Source organism: Pezoporus flaviventris, unplaced genomic scaffold (genome assembly GCF_033815535.1).
Source record: "Pezoporus flaviventris isolate CSIRO_AGI_PZ_B2104156 unplaced genomic scaffold, CSIRO_AGI_Pfla_v1 ptg000001l, whole genome shotgun sequence".
In the NCBI taxonomy this organism is placed as follows: domain Eukaryota; kingdom Metazoa; phylum Chordata; class Aves; order Psittaciformes; family Psittacidae; genus Pezoporus; species Pezoporus flaviventris.
This window is the reverse complement of record NW_026892549.1, coordinates 40686757-40711222: the sequence shown is the minus strand read 5'-3', so window position 1 is coordinate 40711222 and position 24466 is coordinate 40686757. Positions and strand designations below refer to the sequence as shown.

The window sequence follows — 24466 nt, the reverse complement described above, 5'->3', positions numbered from 1 at the left end:
CATATGCATTTCCCATAGCTGTAAAAGCTTTTTCTATTTTTTGTCAGGTAATTTGAACTTTATGACTATTTTGTTGTTGCTGTATGAAATGTATGTGGACATGTCAGCTAACCCAGTGCTGTTTATGGTGGAAAACATCACAGTTGTTTACTTTATAATGCTAGATGCTGCTTAACTTGTTTTCTGCTTTCTTTCAAAGTGTTTGCATAACCTGATCACTGCTGGTTTTACTCACCATTGTATTAAAAAAATGCCCTTGTCTTCCAAAAAAGTTGCTAAATGGTAACTTTAGAGGTGTGTTAGTGATAGCAGAGTGCAATTGCCATTGGTATGTCTTATCCCTTTAGCAGTATGAAAACTGCTTGTTACAGATGACTGACTTCATGCTGCAGTGTTCCTGGTCTGGTTGAGTATAGTTTGCATAGTTGTCAGTATGATTCCACACTTGGAAACTAGTTTACTTCATTTTACATTAATAATGACAGAGAAATTAAAGAATGGTTAATGTTTTACATGGGAGGGAGGGAATCTTGTCATTTATAAGTTACACATTAAATAAGAAAGTTACCGCCGTATATCTCTTGTTCTAGAAAAGAGAAATGTTGGATTTTCATGTTATGAATTTATTTCTGTGCCAAAAGTCTTAGCTAATATACTTCAGTAATGAAACTTATAACTTCTGTATTTCAGCAAAATTCCAGCCTTTCTGAATGTGGTGGATATTGCTGGCCTTGTGAAAGGAGCCCACACTGGCCAAGGCTTAGGAAATTCCTTCTTGTCTCATATTAACGCCTGTGATGGGATCTTTCATCTGATGCGTATGTAAACTTATTTATATGTTCTTTCTATAGCTTAAGGACAGCGTTACTGTACTCAAGAAATGTGGAAAAAATACGCATTACAGTTTCAACTTTTACCATTCAGATCAAATCCTTTCCTCTTCTGTCTAATGGGTGCGTCTTTCTTCATTGGTGTTGTGCTGAAGACTTAAAAAGAAACTGGATTTTTAGAAGTCTGCAGTAATAATTTATTTTCTTCTGCCAGCAGTGCATGCAAGTTGATTTGTTTAGTTTTATGAAGGGGGAGGAATGGAATGTGATAATAAAAGGGTGAAATGGAAGTAGAAAATGAAAATATGGAACTAGTAGCAGACTCTGGAATTCTGTTTCTCACAGGGCAGGCCTCACTTTTTCTTTCCTGATTTCTGTGTCAGTTTTACTGAGTCTTGAATACACACCACCCTGCCCCTGTTTCTGTGAATTATGAACTTTTTTCAGTTAGACCAAGGGCTTTGATTCTTTCTGTCATCACCTGCTACCACAATGCAGAAATGGCGTTGAGAGTCATATTAATAGCACTTACGAACTTGGCACTTAACAGCTTGTTGAAAGTGTATGTTGGTTTGTAATACACTGAGTGTTGAAAACGGCTTCTGGTCTGGAAAGATTGAACTTGATAATGTTTGCTCAGATTTGAGGAAACCAGACACCTTTGTTGCTGTCTTTTGGTTGTCCATTATTATACAGTAAGTGATGAAATAATAGAACAACAATGAAATTTATTTTGTGATTGGAGCAAAAAATTATTTTGTGGGCAGATTGTTTCTAAAACAAAATCCAAAGGCATATGCAGTATTACTATTTGATAGTATTGATTTAGATGCTTAGAGCCCTTGTTCTCATGAGCTTGTTTTTTGAAGCATATCTATATAGACCATTGACCTGATGTGCCTCTACAGTCTGTATGCTTGGTGAGTAGGTAAGTATTCTACCTCAGTCGAATGCAATTTTTTATGTATTAAGAACACGTAGACAATGATTTGGTGCAGAGTACTGGTACTGTGTTTTCAATCAAGTGAGACAAACTTTGTGGGGAAAGGTAATATGTTCATAGGCTTATACTGTTGCTAAGTAGGGCGTGCTGTTGGGGACAGTGGACTTTTTTAAGGTCTTCTAGTACCTGGAAGCTGTCCCAGGGTGGAGCATTACTTCTCCTTTGCAAACTTGGCCTCCTTATTTTTTTTATCTAGTAGTACTCTTTTCTGTTTAAAGTCTTTCAACACATGCTCTCAGTAGAATAGAAAACTGTTGACTGTAGCTAAGCAGTTAATAGTATTTAAGATGTTTTGAAAAGGTGAGGTCAGATCTTGACTGGATAGAGTGAATTAAGTCTTTTGAACTTGTGCATCATTTAGGAATAAATTCAATATGTGAAGTCTGTATTAGTACATCAGTATATTTTAAATATTTGTAACTACACAAGAATGATTGCTATAGTGTCCCTAGAAAAAATGGGGGATCAATTCCTCCAAACCCTGTTGCTAACCTGTCATTGTGATTACTGTTTTGCATGGTGTCAATTGAGAACAAGTGATAAACTCATCATACTTGCTCTGTTTTGATGCTTGTATCATAAATGCTTATTAAGGAACAGATTATTGTAATAGCCAGTGGAGAAGATCCATTTTAATCTATATGTTGAAAATCCTAAGCATTTGTTTTGGGTAGCTGTTGTGACAGTTAACACCGTTTGTATTTTTTTCATAGGGATTGAGAGGAATGAGATTATTGTTGTGGGTTTTTAAACCATTTGGACACTTACTTTGTAATAGCATCAATTTCTTCTAATCTAGTCTTTCATTTACTTGTTACATGTTTCAGTTTCTTTCAAGGATTCTGAAATGTAATGGTTATAAAAGAATTGTTGCTGTTCTTCTTTGGGAGCATGAAAGATAATGGAATTACTTTTTAAATAGCACTTTTTCCTTTTAAAATCTTAACCTTATCTCTTATGCTGCTGTGCTAGATGTTTTAACTAGAGCACAAGCTAGTGATGAACTGAGGTAGAAATTCTGTGTGTTGACTGCCCAATAAACACAAAGTATTTTCAAAATACTACTTAGGAATAATAAAAAGCTAATGCAGAATTTTGTGGTTGAGAGATGTGAAACTTTTTGGTTTTTGATCCCCCCCCCCCCCCCCCCCCCCCCCCCCGCAAAGTGCATATTAGCTCTACTTTCCTTTCCCCACAGTACTATAAAACTGAAAATCTGGCACTAAAAGCTACTAATAACCTTCTAGTAAAGAAATAATAATAAAAGAATCTATTGGTTACACAGTACAGGCTCTAGTTAAAGCCTGTAACCCACTGAAGTTTTCAACATACCATGCCAACTTATGTTATAAAAATGTATAAAACTTTTAAAATGCTGTAGTGTTTTTATACCCACTCGCCTGTTGAAATTGCTTCCAATCTAAAATTCCCTTTTTATGTGTCTCTGGCATACCTGCAATTTGCAGTTTGTATCAGATACAGAAACTATGTAAACTGTTTTTGTATATCCTTAAACATTCCAGATCCTGAGAGGATGGAGCTTCTTTGTTGCCCCGTACCGGGGTTTTGTCCAAGTTCTGGAGGGACTGTGTGTTTAGGAACCAGTTTGTTGCCTTTTGCCAGGGTTTGCTCCAAGTTCTGAATGGACTGACTGTGTGTGTTTAGGAACCAGTGCCCTGAGGCTCTCACTTTTCAGAGGTAGGCGCTGAACCTATGCAGTCTGGTGGAAGCTAACTTAAAAGGAAGCCAGACAGGTTGCTCCTATTAAGGGGTAATAGTGGACTGGAAGGTGAGGCTTTGTATACCAACCAGCTGGAAAAGAGATGTTGCTGAAGATGAAGAGGATATGAGAATGAGTGCAAATCTTAAAGAGCTGAAGTAGGAAGTGATCTGTGGACCATGCTTTTTCAAAGCATGAAACATTTAGTGCTTGTTTTCACTAAGGTTTTGAATTGATCTGGAACCAGTTTTCACCTTCCAGCACTGAAACCTCCCTGTCTTTATGCTGTTGCAGTATGCACTACAATGGCTAGTATGGGAAGCGGATCATTGTGGGGTTTTGTGATGTAGATTTCAAGGTCCACATGCCTGAGTATATTGAAGAAAAAGCTTGTTAAGGCTTTGACTAGCTTGGTTCAGTTGGCATTTTTGGAAAAAAAGCAGTTTGAGAATTAACTCACTCAAGTTGTATTAAGGCAATGATGGGCAGGGAAGTAGCTATCTAGGAATGGAGAGCTTTTGTTCAGTATGATAAGGCAAACTTTGGGAATCTCACTGAATGTATTTTAGTCCTAGGCTAAAGGTTTTGATCCTGTTTCCTTCATTCATTAGAATGTATTAAACTATGTTTTCTTTACAACAAAAGGTTGTGGGTTTTTTTAGCTGCTGTAACAGAAATCACTGTTGCTACCTTCTTGTGTTATGAGATGATTTTTGAAGAAGGTTGTTGCCTCTTCAGTTTATCCACCGCAGGACACATAGGTGAGCTGCAGCTGTAGTACTCTCAAAGTAATTATAACTACGTTTCTGTTGGAACTGTGAAAGTTCTGTGTGATGTTTACCGAGACTGTTTCTTGCATGGCGTAAAGCTGAGGGAAAACTGCATTTATTTCTGTCTGGCTAATTCTGTGCTTCATTTGAAAAATAAATGTATCTCCGCCTTGAACTGGTTATGGATTTTCAGCCTTCAGATTTCCACATCCTGGATACACTGTTATTTTCCCTGGGAGACACAGTGTTCATTAAATCAGTGAAAACATTGGTTTTATGTCTAACATATTTTAATATGTCTAAAGAAGCAGCAACGTGAGAACAGCATGTAGTAAGGTAATAGGGCAATTTAGCTCAATAAATAAGGCGAATAAGCTTTCCTATACAGAATTACATTCTTGGATTTTGATACTTCCTGTATATTTCTTTTTTTGATTAAAGTGTACAAACTGAAAATGAATGACATTTAAAAGATACCATTTAATTTCAGTACACTTAAAAATATTTCAGAGGTTATCCCAGTTTCTTAGGGGCAGTGGTATATTTTATTTTTGGCCAAATCCAATGGTGAAAGCCTCAGACAGATGCACTTGCTTACTTAACTGGCTGAATGAATGGGAAACTTAATTTATAAATGGTTTTCTGTTCTGGATAGTGGTGTCTATAGCATTAGTACCATAGTAATGTGACACATGCTTTAAAGTAGTTACAGCTTTGTTAATCTTCCAAGTTTCGCTGTTTAATTTGAAACATTTGACTGTAAATATACCATGTTTCAGTGTATTATGGTTTTAACTGGGGCAGCAATGTTTTGGCAGTGGCTGAAGGCAGGCTGTTTGAAGATTGTAGCAGTGTTTCTTCCCAAGTTGCAGGGTTTTAACCACCTTTCAACTTTTATGGCGGTTCAGTCACAAGTATGTGTGGAAAATCACTTTCTTTGTATGGTGGGCTAAAAGTGGCAGCCTTGTTACAAGTGTAAATTTATAAATGACTCTTAAATAATGCTTTGGTGAAGAAAATTGTAGATGTCAGCATTTAGTCCCTGCTACAGCTCTGAAAAGTTTTTTGAATGTACTGGATGATAAGTAGCTGGAGTTCTTAATGTTCTTAGGTTTCCTTTTCCACTGATATCCCAAAGTCCTAGTTTTTTAGAAAATACGTTCCACATTTTTCTCTTATTTTTAGTTTCTTTGATGAAAGCCAGTCTTTCTCTTCTAAGTTACAGAAATTGGAAGGAGATTTGTCTGTAAAAGTACTTTGTTATCAAATGCTCCTTTTTAATAAATTAAAAAACCTTAGGGTTTGATGTCCAGTGTTTGAAGTAGGGCAGTCAGTGTTGGCTTTTGTGGCAGGACTTGAGAGATCACCTGCATGCCATCACTTAGCCTTACAGATGTGCAGAGGAAAGTGTGACTTGCCTGCGGTGACACAGTGCTGGCAGAGTGCAGGCAGGAAGGGGTGAGGAGCTCTTGCTTTGCTCCTGTGCCTGGAAGTGCTCTGACTCCTCAGCTGCCTTTTAGGGGCAGGATGGGGAGCTTGGCAACTGGTAATCCATGAAATGTTGTTCTTTGTGGCAAGAGTGAAAGAACCATGACGCTAGGTAAACATCCCCTGCAGTCTTATAGAGGTGACTGATGTGACCAATGTGAATTGGTTCCTAAGGAGCTTTAATTGCTTTTACTCCGGTTTTATGGCTGTTATAACTGGAAATGATTAGTACACCCTGGGGTTCTGCCTCCTTCATGGTTTTAGGTAACTTCTGTAATAGATATAATTTAAAACTTGTATGGATATGAATCACATAAGTGGAGTCTAGTTTATTCTTCTTTGAGATCAAAAGTGAGTTGACAATATTTGTACTGATTTTTGCTCAGCATTTAAAATCAAGTTGACTTGGCTTTATTTTTTATTATCAGGAGGGTTATTGGGAACTCGCAGTAATACTGCTAGTGTTTTGATTTGCCTGTAAAAATCAGTGCTGATGACAAAGTTACTTAACTGGGTAAGATGCATCCTCTGTTCTGACTTATTTTTTTGATTTTTCTATTAAAATGTGTGTATCTTCTGCATGAAGATTCTAGTCATTCTGTAGCTTTTATGTACTTGAGACAGTGCATTTTCCACCCCCTCTCCCATGTTCTCTAAGAAGGAGCTGTACCTGCTGATTGCTGCTTCTGGGAGCTGACTGCTACAGAGAGGAGGCATATGATGATATCACTTAGCCATACTCCACTGCACTAGCATTTCGGTGAACAAAGTATGAGTCTCATTTCCTCCCTTCAGCATGTATATTCTGTGCATTGGTAATCATGGTAACTCTGTTTATGCAGATGTAGCTCGGCTGTGTCACTTCTAATATGTGAAGCTGTTTTTTCATCTTTATGATGTGTCAAAATTGAACTTGAAATGATGTAAACATAGCTGTCCTACCAGATTTTGTCTTTCACATATTTCAGTTCAATTATTCGAAGATGCATTGTTTTTGTTTTATAATAACTGAACGTAATTGTCACCTGTTAAAGCTAGGGTTCCTTGTTTACAAATACAGACCTTTTACTCCTGAGCTACCAAAGCTTAAAAGTAGTTTGAACATATAAAGTTTGTTAATATTACAAAATAAAGATGTATTTCTGTATGCTGTTGAGTAGATAATAGTTCTTAATGAAATTTTTCTCTTCCTTCTTATTTGTTGTTAGAGTAATTAAATTAACATTTAATAAAATATTTGGAGTAGCTCACAGTTCAGCTGAACTTCCAATTAGCTTTAAGTGACTTCTCTGTATTAAAACCAGAAATTGTGAAAGCTTTCAAATTGAAGTGGTGATTGTGGCCATGTGGAAAACTTTATTGTATTAACCTAAGGCAGTTTTTATTTAATATTGTAAAGTGGTTTGATTCTGTGAAGAGGCTTTGGCTAGGACATTCATTTCTTTGTTTTTATCTCAAAGTTGCGATAAAAACTCTGGCCTTTTTAGCAAAATCTTAATAAAACTGAACTAATTTCTATTAGCAAGACTGCTTTTGCATTGTGTTGCAATTTCAGAATATCAGATCACCGCAACAAACCAGTCTTGGAGGTAGTTTGTCTTAGGCCATGTGTTAATTTTACCTCAGCATTCAGACATGAAGACCACATCTTGAAAGGGAAGGGAGGCTAACAAAATTATTCTCAGAGATGTGTATACATTTGCTTATTAGTTTTTCGTTATATAAAAAGGAAACGCTTTTGCTGCAGGAGAGGCAGATTTTTCAGAGGATGCTTAGCTTTATATTACTTCAGACCTTTTGTTAGTTTAGATGATATGAGCAGAAGTAGTGAAGTACTGGATTTCTCCTCCTTACAGCATTTCTATACCTGCAAGTAGAAAGAGATTGCACGAGTAATGACCACTAGCTGAATTTGATCAGGACTCAGCATTTTTCTTGATACTGTACCACATTCTGTGTGGTAGTGAACAAGACTGGGGCAGGCAGGTGCCTGCTGAAAACAGATTAAGCTAAGTTCTGAAGCAGACAATGTTGTATAGAGGAACTCTGTATGCATACAGGTCTTCCCCTTTTAAATAATGTGAGGCAGCCAAAAGGAAACACATTTGAATAAAGTTGGGGGGGGTGTTTGTTTGTTTGGTTTTTGTTTTGTTTTGTTTTTTTTTCTTTTAATCACAAAAATCAGATTGAGGCCAAAAACCCCCAAATCTAACCCGCAAAATGTCCAATAAAAAGAGAGATTGGAAGAAACAATGAGTCCTGAAAGACTACTGTTCAAAAAGGATTGCCTTAACAAAAGATTTGTTGCAGGGAAACACATGCAGTTGTCATTAGTGTCATGTATTAGCCTTAAGCTATCTTGAAGAGCTAGTGCTCTCTACCGCTGTTGGATTTTCTCTCTTGATCCAAGGATGGAAGCACAATGATATTTTTGCTCAGAAAAAGTGTCGGCAGGGAGAAGAAATCCACATACAGACAACTGCTCCAAGAAGCTTCTTGAGAAATAACTACATAGGATTGGAGTAAGCATTTGTGTAGCATCCAGCAGGAGAGACAGTGGATGTAAGTGAAATTGGGAGCAGGTTACGTGTGAGACCAGGCATCCCATGGTGTGGTACAATGGCTCTTACCTTTCTTGCATGCCTGCTCTCCAATACAGTGATATGGGAAGAGGCTCTAGGATGAAGGCTTATGCTGCAAAGCAGTTGTCTGTTGTAGTCTACTTTGTAGAAGAACATGAAGAGCAGAAAAGAGCTTTGTGTGCATTTTGGATGCTACTTTTGTAGTACGTTATTGGCCCAGATATGGGTAGTGGACTTAAAGGATGGGATTCTTCCAAATCTTCCAATGTGCAGCTTCAAATAGTGCTACCACTAATCCTAAACCTGCAAGAGGAAGATGTTCTGAATACCCACATCGTGTTCAATAGGTCAGTGCCAGTGAGGAATCAACTAGCTTAATTCGACCAGCTGTGGAAAACTTTTATCAGTTTTCTCACTTGGGCAAATAAGATTAATACAGGAGGGACAGTAACCTAAGCTAAACTATTGCAGAAGAATTTTGCAAGACCTGTCATTGTTCTTACTGGAGCATAATATTAGTGTTTCTGAGATCTAGGAAGTCACATTGTAAAATCACCATCACCTCCTGTTTTTTTGCTGGGGTTTCTTTGCTTTTGGTGTGTGTATATGAACACAACTTACATGTTTGTACCTCAGAACTGTTTGCAGTATGCTGTTTACAGCTTTGTCTCCCACAGAGGAGTGAGTTTGTTTTCCTGGGCTTGTGGGTGCAGATTGTGGAACAGGTGCTGGAAAATTGTCTGTGCTCTGAGTTAGCCTTTGTCTTTATCCAACAGTACATTACATTGCCAAGCTGAGTGAAAGAGGTACCTGGGCTTTAATCCATATTCCTCTAAGGCCACATAACTACAGTTTAAAGTACAAATAAACTCAAGTACGGGTTTTAAATAGGCTTTATTCTGAGACTTGTCACAAGTAATTGTTATTCTGAGATCAGAATAAGGTGCCCCAAATATATGGATATGAGAAGCAAAAATTTTAACATTGCAGAGTGATATCTTTTTAATGCCTGATAATTAAGTAAATGTCTCAAGGATATACTTCTTCAGAAAGTGTAAGATGAGAGCTGTGAATGCTCAAATTTTTTTGTTACCAATAAAAAGGAACTCCAGAGTTTGTTTTATATTGAGGTTGTCTCTTGGTGTTGCAAGTCAAATTTTGATTGTACAGTACCTAGGAGGTTTCTTTTCAGTCTCAAATATTATAAAGTCTGTGATTTTAGTTAATTACTTATGCTCATTGAGAAGGAAAATAATTGTTCTTGCATTCTTCTCTAGCCTTTATTGTAGTTTTATAATGCTGGAATTGTAAGTCTCATATTAATTGAAGTTACAATGGCTTTTGGAGCCCACTTTGTCATTCATCTTTAGCCTTATATCCTGCGTCTCCCTATGTGCAATTCCTTTTTCGTATCTGAACGGATGAAAACATAAAAATTTCTTGTCTAAAAGCCACCACCCTTGCTAGAGTAGCAGCATCTAATGCCATTCTATTTATAGATGGAACTTGTTAAGTTTCCTCAGCAGGGACTATGACCTTGTAGGCCAGAAACAGGAGAGCTGCCTACTGAGCTACAAGGGCAATCTCTCAATTCTAAAGAATACATAGAAAATTTCTAATATACTGTACTGTGAGTCATAAAGTACTTGACCAGTAAGCCCCCCCCCCCTTCTCTGAGAATAAAGACCAGGCAGGTTCTTTTTACAAGTCATTGCTATTATTTGACCTACAACTACTTTTATTATAGTTCTGTGTGTCATATGGCAGTGTGTAATTGCTATACAGATGAGATATAATTCTCTATAATGCTTCAAAGAAATTATCAGTATGTGATAGAAGATGTTCAGGTGACTGTTTTTGAAATATGTTTACCTGTTTGAATAGGTGTTATTAATGATGGTGTAGGATATCCTGGCCATAAGACAGTAAGAGTTTAATACTTTTGAAGTAATTCTTTTTTCCTGCACCATGGACTTTCTTGAAAGCTTGAAGGGAAAAACCCTACAGGTTTTCTTGTGTGTTTTGGTTTTTTTTTTCCTGATTATATTGTGAAATGTGAAAGCCTCTTTTCCTTTGGTTTGAAGAAGGCCACCTCGGGGTAAAATCAACAATTCTTTGCAAGCATTTGGTAACAGAAAATGAAAAGTGGCTGACTGCTAGTAAGCATCGCTTTCATTAGGTGCAGTGATTGCATCAGAAGGGTGAGTGGTTTGTAGACTGAGAATATTATAGCTTTCTTTTCAGAAAGCTGCTTTCTCAAAAGTGCATTCTTCAGAAGAGACTGTTTGGTTTGGGGTTTTTTGGTTGTGATGTTTTTCTTTCTTGCTTTTAGTATTATTTTTCTTAATGCAGAGTTTTAATGAAAACTTTGGAAATGGGCTCTGCACTATTTGTTTCTTAATTTATCTGTAGATGGCTCTGCTCCCTACATGGCTGAGGGCATAGACCTGTGTTGGGTTTGGAAAAAGCAGTGGGAGCTAACTGTTGACACTCAGGGGGTCGTCATCGTTGTCCTTCATTGCTTTAGAATTGAGTATGACAAGCAAATATGCAAGTGTATCAGTATCAAATGAGCTGATTTAATTACTTCTGAGGCTGATTAGGTGAAATTAGGTGAGTTAATATTAAAATAGACAAGGAGCACTCACAAAAGTGGCTATGGTTCATTATCTGTGGAAGTGGTGGCCTCTAGGTGAGGGGAACCAATGCTTCAGCTTCTGCTAGAGGTGCAGTAATAAAGCTTTTAGTGCTTTGAGGCAAGAGACCAAGTTACTCTGAAGATTCTTCTTTCTCTCTTTAAATAGGAACTAAAGTCTAAGAATGTTAAGTAAAAAGTCTGGAATGACTAAATGAAGGGGGATAAAATATGTTTGAAGAAGAGCAGTTGTCAGCTCTGTAAATGCTCTTTTGTGCTGGTTTATTTTATTTTATGAAAAAGAATTTTGCCAAGTCATAGGCTTATGTTCAATTCATGTTCCTAAAACAAATATGCACATCATTGGACAGATGTTCACTGTATTTACTTTATGTTTTCAAATTATTTTGAATATACTTTATGCTCTGCTGGGTCTTTCGGCCCTCAAAATGTATGAATTAAATTCTCCCTCATTGTCTGTATTTCTTGTATTGGTATTTCCATGATGTATGTTTGTGATACTGCTGTGTACTGAACAGTAGAGTAAATATTGCAAATGAAGACCAGGAGGAAGCTGGCTCTGGGTTTCTTATGCTGGCTACAAGTTACTTATCTTAGATAAACTAAACAAGGTTTCTAGCTTAGTTGAGACATGTAATTGTAAGAATTAAATATAATTTCTTTTTGTGTTTGTGTGTGTGTGTGTGTGTGTGTGTGTGTCAAGCAAATCTGTCTTGAGATCCTTGTGGTGTCAGTTCAAAGTGCTTCCTTTTTCTTTGCCTGTAGTCCCTCAAGTTCCTGGCAGCAGTTAGTGTACATTAGAAAGCTGAAGAGCTTATCTACTTCTACCAAAGGAGTTGCTTTAGAGGTCACACCTAAGCAAAAGCTGTCATTCAATTCAGATGTAACCTTTTTCAGTCTATGACAATGTTTGATAACCTGGCAGAAAATCCTTTGGTTTGATATTCTTTCAGAATGGCCATTTATTGGAGTAGTCCTGGTTTCCACAATGACCAAAGTGCCTCTTCTAAAAAAATAGGTGTGTGCCCCTTCCCAAGTCACACTTTGTCCCTGACTTGTACATTGGCTATGTCTGTCTTTTGGTAGCTGAAGCAGCTCTGTATTCTAACACCTTTTCTCATCTGTATGCTGCCACTTTTCTCGTGTGCTGTTGGAACTGATTGTAGAACAGTGTAGTAAAAGGGCTTTTGGTTTATAAAAATAACCATATTCTTCTTGCTGGGTTAATTTAAAAATAGGTCATTTCTCTAATCAGATTTAACATGTAATCCAGCAAACAGTCATGCTGTTCTAGCTGAGGGAGCATTTAAGCTTGTACAGTAAGTTGAAAAATGTTTGTAAAAAGGCAGTCATAGGAAATATGTGACGTAAATTGCATTATTAGCACTTTTTTTCCCCTCTTCCAAGTCTGCAAAGCCTGGAGATGTTTTCTGTCAAACTTTGCATGTTGTCCACTGGAACCTGAGGAAAACTGACTTTTTGATGACTGTCATGATTGCTGGAGATGTTAGTGAAATGCAGGGTTTGGTTGCAAATGTGCCTTTATGCTATTGCTGTGATGATAAAGTATTGATGTGGAAATCTGCTGACTGCTTTTGGTGAGCCTTCAACAAAGATGGTTGGTATTTTTCCAGTGTGCTTTCCAAAACTTCTTTTCTGGCCTGATGAATCCCAGCTTCCTGTTGGCTAAGGATAAAGTTGTACTTTTCTGCTTGGATTTACAGGTGATTATTTGTTAGCCAGTTATCAGTGGTATCTCAGCAGAAAACCTAATGGTCTGGGGTTCTTGTTCTGTTTGGAAGTTGTGTTTTCTACTCTGTTTTCTCTCAGTTATTTTTTAGTGTATTTCAGGATGTATTTTTGTCCTGAAATCTTATGCAGAAGACTAAAATTAGCGTTAGGCTGGATTTAAGCTCTGGATGTCGATGTTAGCAGTAGTTGCTAGAGATGCTTTGAAAGCTGCTGTTTTAATATTGGCGCCAAGGGGTCTCTAGCCTCAGATGACATCCTGAAGCCTTAATGCCTAGAAGCAATTAATAAAATGCATTAAATATCAACCCAACCATTTGCTTTTCTGGAGTACTTCTGAAATGCTACTTTCGGTTCTTATTTTGAGTTTCACAGTTAAAGTGGGACTTCATCTGGTTTTGGGTACAACAGCAACAAGATTCTGCAGAACCTCAGTGTTTATCCTTAGATATGGAATTAATTTTCAGAGTATTCCAGCATTAAATGGTGAAGTTCTTTTCTGTTAAAGTTAGTTTAAAAGGCTGTCTTTATGAAATCAAAGACTAGTGCTGCTTTTTTCCTTCTTTCTGCCATCTTCCTTCTCTTCCCCCACCACCATCCCATCATACAGGTTTTTCTCCCAATAACAATGATGGCAGATAAGCTTCCATACCTCAAACTCACTTTACGAGTTTTAAACTTTTAAAATACATTTTGAGCATAGGTTTGCATTTCAGTACTTACTGAGATAGCTGTTACTGAGATAACAGTTCCTTGAGGCTTATTGAATATTTTTATGCACCAAGCTTTGGTAATTTGATGTGAAAATTGATGTCTCAAAACCAAACAGCAGTAGGAATGGGAAGTCAAGTGTGTGAAAGAGTTGCAATAGGCCGGAAATATGTAGCTACAAGAATGTAGTCTACCTGAGAGGGATTGCTTGCTTTCAGAGAGAATATGGAAAGAAGCAGAGGGAATCTGAAAGATAGGCAGTCTAAGACTCTGGGTTGAGCTGCTCTGCACTGCTCTGAACTGTCACAAAGCAGAAAGATTAATCCAGTGAACACCACCATAGAAATTCTGTGTGTGTATGTATATATGTAGCGTGCAAGATAAAAATGTTGATGTGTCATATTTTTTAATTGTTAGGGATGGTATGGTAAAATTACCGTGCAGAGGAAAAAGTCTAATATCTTGGTATGTGCATTTAATCTATCCAAAACAGCAAACAGTAAGATGTTTTAATCATAAGCAGATGGTTATTTCATAGTTTAATTACAAGGCAGAATATGAAGATTGTTTTGGTATTCTTATTGCATTTTTGCCTTCTCAACTTATCATCCAATTTTTTCTAATGTAACTAAATCAGTCAGTGCCACTCTAAGTTCCCTTTAAAAAATGTATTTATTTTTAATTTTAATGTGAATTACTTGTGTATTTATAGTGTCCTTTATTTTGCCTGGAACATGCAAGTGTGAAGTATTATTCTGCATTCTGTGTAGTGTAGATGTTTTAATTATTTTATTTTATATAACTCTGTGTGCTTAAAGAAAACAAACCTGTTTATGGGACTGTGCAGTATTTAGGAAGAACCCAGTGTGCTTCTGTAATACCACTCTTGGCCCAAAGCTTCATCAACAACCAAACCAACAATGCATGCTCTTTCAGTTGGCTTAAAGACCTCAATGTAAAAATGCACTTCCAACTGTGCTATAATATTCAACTATTGTTTGAGACGGATATGTATAAGACAGCCAGAAAATATAAAATTTCTTGTCTTAAATTGATTTAATTTATATGTCATAAGGTGCTGTTTAAATATTGAGTGCTTTGTGGAATTACAAAACATTGTGAGCATAGGCAGAGTTTATGTCGGTGGGATCCAGAACCTTACCTCAGTTTCTGCTTTTATCAAAATGATGGATAATTTTCCCGGAGCCATAGTTCATCTTTGTAGTTAGTGTGTTGAGCTTTTATTTGTAGTGATTGTTTAGTCATTATGATAAAGCATATTATAAAAATTTTGATAATGAAGAGTTAAAAAGCTCCCAGTGTTTTCTTTTTAGAAGCCACCTGTTGCCTTAGATGCGTAAGTATATAAATTCTAACAAAGTGCTCATCACTTGTCAGCCATCAGTGGCAGCATAAAAATTACTTGTGGTGCTTGCTTTGCAAGAAGTTCTTTTGTGTTTGTGACATCAGCTTTGTTTTATACAATTAAAGTATTACACGCTAGAATAATCTAAATTGCAACCACTAAACGGTGATGTAGTTCTTTTTTCATAGAGCTGAATTTGTTTACTGGTTGTATACAGCTATTGACTACTGTTTAACATGACATGTCCCTTTTGCCTTGAACAGTCTTTGGAAAAGGTGTTTTTTTGTGTCCTGTTCTTGTTTCCCACCCCCTCTGTTCCTCCGCCTTTCTCCATTATGGAAGGCTTTTCTTGTACATTTTTAACAAGTAGATATAAATACATGTTAGGCTTCAGGTTTTTTTTTTTTTTTTTCCAACAGGCAAATTAATGGCACATGATGATATTGCAACAGAGAAAAAAGCCTTGCAGTAAAGTGATCTGGACTGCAGGAGATGTTTTGTTCCATATGAACACATTTTGACATGAACGGAATAGTTTTAGTTTATGTGGTTTAAAATAAAACCCTAAAGCAAACTCTGGTTTTCATAGCACACACGGGGTTTTCTGATTCTGACCCTACTGTACTAATGACTGTACAGATACCTATGGAATGGCTTTCTCTGTTGGAAATACCTAATCTGTGATGTTCTATTCCTCTTTTATTGCTTTTATTTTTTTTTTGATTTACATGTCTTTCAACTTCAAAGTGAGTGGGAAAAAATTGCATGTGACTGGGTTATGATTTCTTAATGTTAAATTGTATTCCTTGGGTTAAAACAGATAGTGCTGTAGAAATACGTGGAAAACACTGCTGTATCCTCCTCAAATTCTGTAGTCTTGAGTGAAAGGTGATTTTTTTTTTCATGGATAGTTCAGTAAAGCAGGTAAAATTAGTATAGTTTTTTGTATGTTTGTTGTGCTAAATATGCAATAGGTCTGTCTTTGTTGCACATAACCTTAGGAAAGGAATAACATCTCTTAAGAATTTCCATATACTTAAAATTACTTAAAATTATCTCAGGCATAGTTCCCATTTGAAGAAATTAGGTTATAAGAAAGCTACATTATTACTGATTTTTATATTAAATTGCTTTGGTTTTGTAGGGAATATGTGACAACTGTGTAATTCTGTAGCAGTTTGCATGCAGGAGTTACTGACTCTACTGAATCTGTGATAAAATCCCTGGCTGCATATTCATCCTAGAGCATTGAAGGCTGCTATTAGCTATCACGCTGTCACTCCTCCTTGGGCCAAAAGAACTGAGGCAGGCACGTATAAGCTCAATTTTCCTATTCTTTCACATAATATTGATCTGGTAACTTATCCTTCTGAGGAATACTGCGGATTAGGGACCACTTGCCCTAGCAAATCCATTTTTTTTTTCCTCAAACCTCCTCCCCCTTGTGCTGATGGTGAAATGAAATAAATCCAATGTTTATGCGTTCCAACCACTTTATATGGCCCTGGTGGAACAAGGGGTCTGTTTTTGCTAGTTACAACTTGGACAGAAATTACTGAAGCTTGATACTGAATGTCTTAAAACCAGGTATCATGATGTTGGTAGGTTTCTTGTTTTGCTAGTTAAAGCTTTTACAAGAGAAGGGGAAAATAAATGATTATATTTTGAGGTAATCCCCCAATCCATAAATAGAAATATAATTAAAAGTAGCTTACAGTCAAATAACAATTACAGCACTGTTCCAACAGTAATCCTGTAGTGATGGGATATGAAGAGGAAATAAACACAGGCTAAAGACCATGCTGAATGGTATAAAAAATGTACTCATATAGTCTCTTTTCCCATGTAGTGGCTCTGATAAGAATATGATAATTTTAATGCTCACATTTCACAGTTACGTTTAAGCTGATAAACCGTTAGCAACAATTACTGATTCTTTCTCTCATCCTTTTATATGGTTTCCTGTTGTTGTTCTTGGAAAATGTATGTTAAGCAAGTAGGAAGAGAGAACGAAAGTGACCTTTTAAAGCACTTTTATGTACTTTCCAAGGGTGCAGTTCTTTTGTTTACTCCTACTGCATTTGTGATTTGAATGCCATGAATTGCAGTCAAGTTCTTCTCAGTGTGAATAAAGATGGCTTGGTCTGAACCTAAACTAATCAGTATATACTTAGAAAAAACCAAAAATAAACACCCTCCCCTCTCCTGTATTGATTAAATTTGCAGACTGACATTAGTGTGTCTGGGCTACATAGAATGAATAATTTAGTGTATGAATTAATTGATCATTTACAAATACATATTCTTCCTGTGTGGAAAGAATGTTTCCTTGTAGTTGATTTGCCCCATATTGAATTAAAATAACATCCATGTGCTTGTTTAGATTAATTTTTTTTTTCCCCTCTGCATGTGTTCACTGTGAGTGGTTTTGAGCATTAATGGAAGCAGTTGCACTCATTGAGTAAATAATTGGGGAGTTTTGTTATATACATATATTTTCCCTTCTGCAGAAGCGTTAACAGTGTCTGTGCTGGACTTGCCTTAGCCGTTGTTAGAACAGGAGAGTGCAGCAGGCATATGCCTCACAGAGCAGAGGTACGTGCCAGCCAGATCAGCTATTCAGCTTTTTGGGTGCCTTGCTTACTAAACCTCAACAGGGTTTCAGTTATTAACATAAGAAAAAACATTCAGAATTATTTAATAATTCACTTTCAGTGAAGCCCTATACGTTTTTTTTATTGTCTTTCATCTGATTAAGTTTTCATTTTCTTCCCATGCTGTCAGTTCAGTGTTATCATGCTAAGAAATTTTGACTACCTCATCTGAGCGTTGTTGTTGAATAATCTGATGGACTAGACACTTCAAAAGGCAAATGCATCACAATTCTGATCTTCCTCAGCAGCCACTGCTTCAGCCAAATGTGTCACAGCGTTTCCTAGTCTTGCTGTAGATGGCAATGTACAGCTTGCAGGGTAACCAGCTAAGGGGATCAGTTAAGTGCAGGAGCGTAGTGTATGTGGGGTCTGGATAGGTAAACTGTGTTTGTCAGACTCGTCCTGTGCAGATGCCTCTGCATCCTTACAGGAAGTATGAATAGCTTATGGTGTACAAGCCTGTTCTTGTCTGCCCTGCGCTTGATCCTTGCTGCTGCAGGCTGGACAGCTGGCTCAATTTCTGCTCTGTTGTATGTCAGGAGCATGTAAGGCCATATCTGGGAGAAGGAAGCAGGATTCCCAGGAAGGGTGACGCCAGGAGCCTGCAGGGGTGGCAGTGCTACCTACCTGGAAAGTGCCTTCAGGCTGCCTGAGCCGCCTGCATACTGACAGGTTGTTGTAGACCACCATTGTTTCCAGCTTGTGTCACAGTTACACAGGGAGACCTTACTTCAGTGTCCTTCATCTGGTTCTCATAAAAAACATCCAAATTCCCTCCCTGCTGGAGAGAAACACTGCCTTTGTCAGCTAAAAACTTCAAGTTAGGCTTTTCTCTCATCTCCTTCTGTTTATGGATTTCTCCCCCCCCCCCCCCCCCCGCCCCGATTCTCCTGCACGTGGTAGTAGTTGCTAGTTGGTTTGGTTTTGTTTTTTTTTTTTTTTGCCTTCCTACTTTTTGTTTTCTTGCTATGTAACAACAGGGTGAAGTTGGTTAACAGGATTTTGTACTTCGGCAATGCTGTTTACTTGAATGCTGTTAATTTATTGTACTAGAACAGGGAGCATGAGAAACAATGATTTGTTTGCAGGCTTAGAAAGCTAAAAGCTTCTTCACTAGATAGTTTTGGGACCACTGCAGCTAGAGGAAATTTGTTTTAAATAGGTTTGTTACATTTGGTGGAATTTGATAGGTTGCCCCCAGTTTAACACAGGTTCAAAATCTCACCATAAAACCAGTGTGAAGTTACATTTTTTTTTTTCTGTGTTTTAAGCTTTGCCTTGGAGAACAAATAGCTGTTCTTTGTTTCAGAATAAGCATAATTATGCTGAAGTGCATTATTTTTGTGTTATACAAGCGCTCCGTAGAAGCATTTCCACGTAACTAGAATGTAATACTTTGCATGTTTAAGAAGAAAGAGCCTTTTGGAAATCTTTGGTAATGGAAAAGATTACACGTATGATGCAGCTTGAATGCATAAATCAGTCTCATATGTATGGTATGCCACCAGTTTTAATGTCTTGATGGAGTGACTAGATGGGTAAGCTGGGCTTGTGAATGGCAGTGTGGGGGAGGAAGGCAGATGGAGCCACATGCAAGAGCAAGGCAACATCTTCCTGTGGAATGCAAACAGGCTCTAAAGGCCTCTTTTGGGAGGAGGGGATATTGTAATATTATCAGCAATGTTGTGTTGAAAATTGAAAACCAGTAACTGAAAGCACATTGTAAAGAAACAGATGATTTTAATGAATCAGAGAACATTTTTAAGGTTAGTAATCAGCAAACCGCAAAGAAAATTATCTTGTGATCAGAGTTCTGATTTTTCACCGAAATCGAGAGCCTAGTCAAGGGTAATCCATCTTCTGCTCACTTAACATGTTTTTTCTTAGCTGTGCTGCCTACCAGTTTATTTAAAGAAAAAGATTTTACATGTGTATAGACTATTAAATAAATGACAGAACAGAAACCTAACAGCTTTTGTAGCTCTTTGGGAGTTCCTCACCTCTGTGAGAACATGTCATAAAACTTCAGAAAATTACTTCATAGAAACAAATTGTTTGAAGAATCAGCATTGAGTGAACACTGGCCGATAGTAAAATGTGGCCTGTTTTTACACCATTGCAGCAGCTATGCTTTCTTCATTTTTTTTTTTTTTTCTTCTGTAGTAGAAAAGAAGCCCCTTGTTGATTTGTGGTGTGTTTCTAACCTGTTTGAAGTTTCTGCATGACATTTTCATAAGCTCTGAACATCAGGGTTTTCCTGCCAAATGAAAGGGAAAGAATCTTAGATGGGCAACGTTTTCTTTCTGTGTTACGTGATACGGAATTTTTTTATCCCTGATCCAATTTAGGGTAGAACATTTCATTATGTAAAAAGGTATGTATAGTATTCTTTGTCAGGGTTGTTGCAAAAAGGGAAAAATCAAACCGTGAACTGTGTCTTCATAACAAAGTTAAACTGGTTTGAAATCATAAGGTTACTGAAAAATAGGATGTAACTCTGAAGAGATCTTATTTTCTGTCATATTCCGCTCTTTTGACTAGCAGGTCATGTAAAGTCTGCTGGGACAGTTCTTCTGGCCTCTGGGTTGCTCCTGTTAACCCTCTTTCCCATGGGCAAATGGTGTACAGGCTGCAAGTTGAGTTGAAACTTCATAATGGGGTTTGATTTGCCGTCTGTAATAGTAGTGTTAGAGGCATCTGTGTGAATGCTTAAATATTATATGTGCCTTTTCATGTCCTTGTCAACTGTCTTTCACTTAATGTGAAAAAATGTAAGTATTGTGGGTCAGTATCTTCTGAGAGTCTTCTAGGCTTAGAAACCCTAAAATAATTTTATGTATTTTTATAAAAATGATAGCCTCTTCAGGATAGACAAGGTCCAAGACAAATGCTAAATGGTAGCTGTGGGGAAAAAAATTGCAAGGAACCTTGCTACAATAATTGGATAAAGATTATTTATTTGTTTTAATAGATAGATTTAAGTGCTGATTAATGAGGACTTTCTTCAGGGACTTCAGAAATTTCCAGAAGCATGATAGCCAGAGTGGGCCTTTTCTTCTAGAGAGTTTCTTTAAAAGCCAGGGTGTTTTGAGATGGAGAGGATCTTCATTCTGTCTAAGAATGATATTTAGGCTTATTTCAGCAGAAAAAGACCAGTGTTAAACTAGACCTTGAGCAAAAGATGCTGCATGCTAGAATTAGCAACCAACATCATCTTTTTTTTTTCAGAGTCCTTTCTGACTGCCTGTGAGTTTGGTAGTTTATATCACAACCTATTAAAAAAGTTGCAGTAGCAGTGATGCTTCAAAAGGCGGTGGTCAAAAGAAGGATGATAACAGTAGTATTGATTATTTTTCATTCTGAAATGTTTGGATTTGAAATACATCTTTTTTTCTTCTTTAAATCAAGAGAGGGAATATTCTAAGATAGATGTTTCATTGTGCAAAGAGGCAGTTTCTGGTGGCCTGTTTGACTCTTTTCTGCATGATACAAATGTTCATGCTGGTATTCATACGCAGAGAGCTGTGGATACTTTGAGAACTTGAGTGTACTGTTATAGAAGCACTTCTTTTGGATTTCAGATTAAAAAACCTTCCAAAGGGGGGGTGTGTGTCCCAGCTTGTAGTGACTAGGAGACTATGGCAGTACTGCTGAGGCAGGCCATCCTCCACCCATTCGGTGTTGGTCACTTGTTTTTGCTTGTGCCCTGTCCTGTGCCTGTATGTGAGCACAAAATTAATTGTGGTTGTGTGTCCAACTTTATGGAAGGCCTGATTTTGTTTATTACTAACACCTAATTTGCAGCTGTAAACCTTGTGTTTACCCTTCTAGCAATCATGGGACTGTGGGGAAAGCTAATAACACCTTCATATGCATAAGCATGTATGAAAGCTAGTGAATAATGGTGGGATACAAATTATGGGGTGGGGGGGAGAATCAGAAGATATTTCCATATGGAAGTGTTGATCTCCAAAGAGACTACTTGCTGGGACTGTGTGCACACAGTTTTGCCTGTCAACATTTTTAGGTGCTACTGTTAATATAGACAAATAGGAAATATAAAGCATGATGTAATAAATAGAAGGTGGGTTTAAAAACAGCATGTGAAGGTAAAATATTACCACTGTTTTAAAGTGGTAATTTAATTGCAAAACATAAACCGATTATCTAACAAAGTATGCTGGTGAACTGATGTTGCAAACCAGCACATTTAAAAGAACACAGTGGCTGTTTTGGCAGTGGTCTCTAACTTCAGCCCAGGGTGCCGTTGTCACAGCTAGAGTTATTCTTTGCTGCTTGTCCCTAACTGCAGTTCAGGTGCTGTGGTGATGGCAAAATAAATCTTACTGTCATAAAAGTAGTGAAACTCTGCATGAATAAGGGTAATAAAGAGTCTGGGGGTGTTTGCAAATGCTGAGCCATCTTGAGAGGTGCAGCAATTCGCATTAGTGGTGCTTGCCCTGCATGAGCCGTGTGGTGAAAGCGTAGTGCCTAAACCACTTACCTAACTGAGCATAACTTGCATTGACATTTTTAATTCATCAAGTACTGTAATTTCAAGCTCCCAAGTTGAAGTTTTTAATGTTTTAAACAAAATGATTTCTACCAAACTGTTCCTCATGCTATGGTACTTTATAGCATCTTTGTCTTTTTCTATCATTAAGAAAAGTGTTTCTGTAATGTTAATTAGCTAGTAACTGCTGTTTTCAGTGTGCTTTAATTACCGTATGTTGCTTGATTATATGTTATGAAATAAACTTAAGGTTATTCTAGATTGTTAAACGGTGAGCTAATATGTAACTACTGTGCTTAAGATGAGGTTTTCCAGATATGGTGGTGGGGATACTGAGAAGAGGAAAACCTAAAAATGCAATCCTATTCTTAGTATGTGAAGACAATTTTTAAGTTTTTAAAATTACTATTTATGAGAAATACCTGGAAAATACCATGAAAATACTTTGAATCATAACTGTGTGTAATCATAGAATAGATTGTAAAGATGTAACTCTCAGATGATTTGTGTATTACTAATAGGCATCCTTTGCTGACAGTCTAATTGTACAATGCAAAATACTTATAATTTGCTATCACTTCAGAATTTTCAAAATATGCTTCTGTTCAAATTATGTTTAGTAATAGCTACATTACCATGTATGTAGTTCTGTCTGCGCAAATGAGTATTGCTGCAGTGACAGTTGTACTTTCTAATTAGGAAGATGCTTAAATAACTTGGTGCTTGTGGGCAGTTTTATATTCAGTTTTGATAGAACAATGCTAAATAAAAGGTTGTACTTAATGGTTAAGTTGTGTTTGGTCAACGGACAAAAAATAAAAGTAAGCTAAGCTTTATAGATGAGTTAAAACTTATCATAAATACATTTGATTACCTTCCATATTAAAGTAAAAAAAGTTGATTTTTTTTTTTTTTTTTTGCAAAACTTTTGAGTATCGTAAAATGTATCCTGTAACTTCTTTGTCTCCCATAGGAAGATATTTCCAGTAGTCTTATATTGGTTATTGACGTAGCTGATCTAACACTGGAAACCACTAAGAATGTTAATATTGTTCATGTATAATTGCTTGAATCTCTGGTCTTTGCAGGAGGTGGTACTTTAACTACTCAAGAGATATATTTTTTTTTCCCCATTGTATTTCTCCCTCAGATTGCTAGAACAAAATTCGTGTTTATTTCAGTTGATTGTGCATAGAAATGAAGAGTTTACATGTTCAGGTGGTGCATAACTTTTTAATTTGCATTACTGTTACCTTAAACTCTAGCTTCATCCCTGGTTAAATTTTGTGGTTATATTCACATACGCCCCCTCAGATCTTCAAGAAGTTCAATGTAAGCATCTGTGTAGCTCTGTTCATGAGCTAACTTCGCAAACGGTGCAAAATCTGTGAAGATAGATCTGTATTGTGCTGGTTTATTCCCTCAGAGATTTTCATCATAATTCCTTTTGCAGAAATGTTTTCAAAATGACTTCACCAAAAATACTAACTCTCAATAAACCACCAGTCAGTACATCATTATAGTCAAGATCTTTTAGTTTTGTGGGGGGTTTTAGTAAGTTTCTCTTTTTAAAGAGTTTTTCTTTGAAGTAGAGTCAGAGTATGGCTCAACAGTTTCAGTACCAAGGAGGGTAAGGTCAACTGTGGGGGTGGGTTGATTGTTTTTTCCCTGTAGCCTAATAAAATGTGGCATTTTAAGTGCTGTAGAAATGGTCTCAATTGTGGCCTCTCTTGCAGTTAAGAAACTGTTAGGGACACTGAAGATGCGTTTTCATTCAAAGAAAATAAAACAATTAAGTGTTCCTGCCTCTACAAATGTTATAAAATGTAACAAACCCACTAATTTTCTTTATTTCACTGTTTCTAGTGGAAAATGGGGCTTTGGTACAGGTGGGTCATTGTTTCGTTTAAGTTAGGTATATTCCACAGCAGTTAAGTATCAAAATCTCACTGTCAAGTCACCAAACGGTAATATTTTTTCCCCTCTTCCCCCCACCGCCCCCTTTTTTCTTTTTTTTCTTTCACTTTTTTTAGTAAAATTACTGCTGATCCTGCTAAATACTTACTGGAAGCATTTTTGTACGGAAAGTTGCGAGTCTTCTGGATTCTTTAGTACTAAATAACTTGTGTGTATGAGGCTAGCAGTTATTCACTACTGCGTTTTGATGCTCTGTGCTTTGAAAATGTCATAGCAAGAATAAGGTATTTCTAGAGTTAGCCTTACAGAGTTGTTGGGGTGGGGAAACTCTTTTTTCCCTTTTTTTGGAGGGGTGGGAATTCGATGAACTGCTTTTATTAATAGAGTAGGTAGTGTACAACTGAGATCTTAAAACATTTGAACTTAACTTGTACTTAAGGTTGATTAAAAATATGAATGAATCAACCTGGACTGTAGGTGAAAAGATTCTGAAACGTAAAGCTTTTG

The 24466-nt window shown here is 36.9% G+C and overlaps 1 protein-coding gene across 1 annotated transcript in view; it reads left to right on the top strand.

Moving 5' to 3' along the window:
* The window catches only part of OLA1 (Obg like ATPase 1), a 136676-nt gene that overhangs the window by 46160 nt on the left and 66050 nt on the right, over positions 1 to 24466 (top strand). The window contains exon 4 of the mRNA XM_061453953.1: positions 691 to 818. Within this exon, the coding sequence (XP_061309937.1) occupies positions 691 to 818 (128 nt within the window). The remainder of the gene's footprint in view (positions 1 to 690; positions 819 to 24466) is intronic.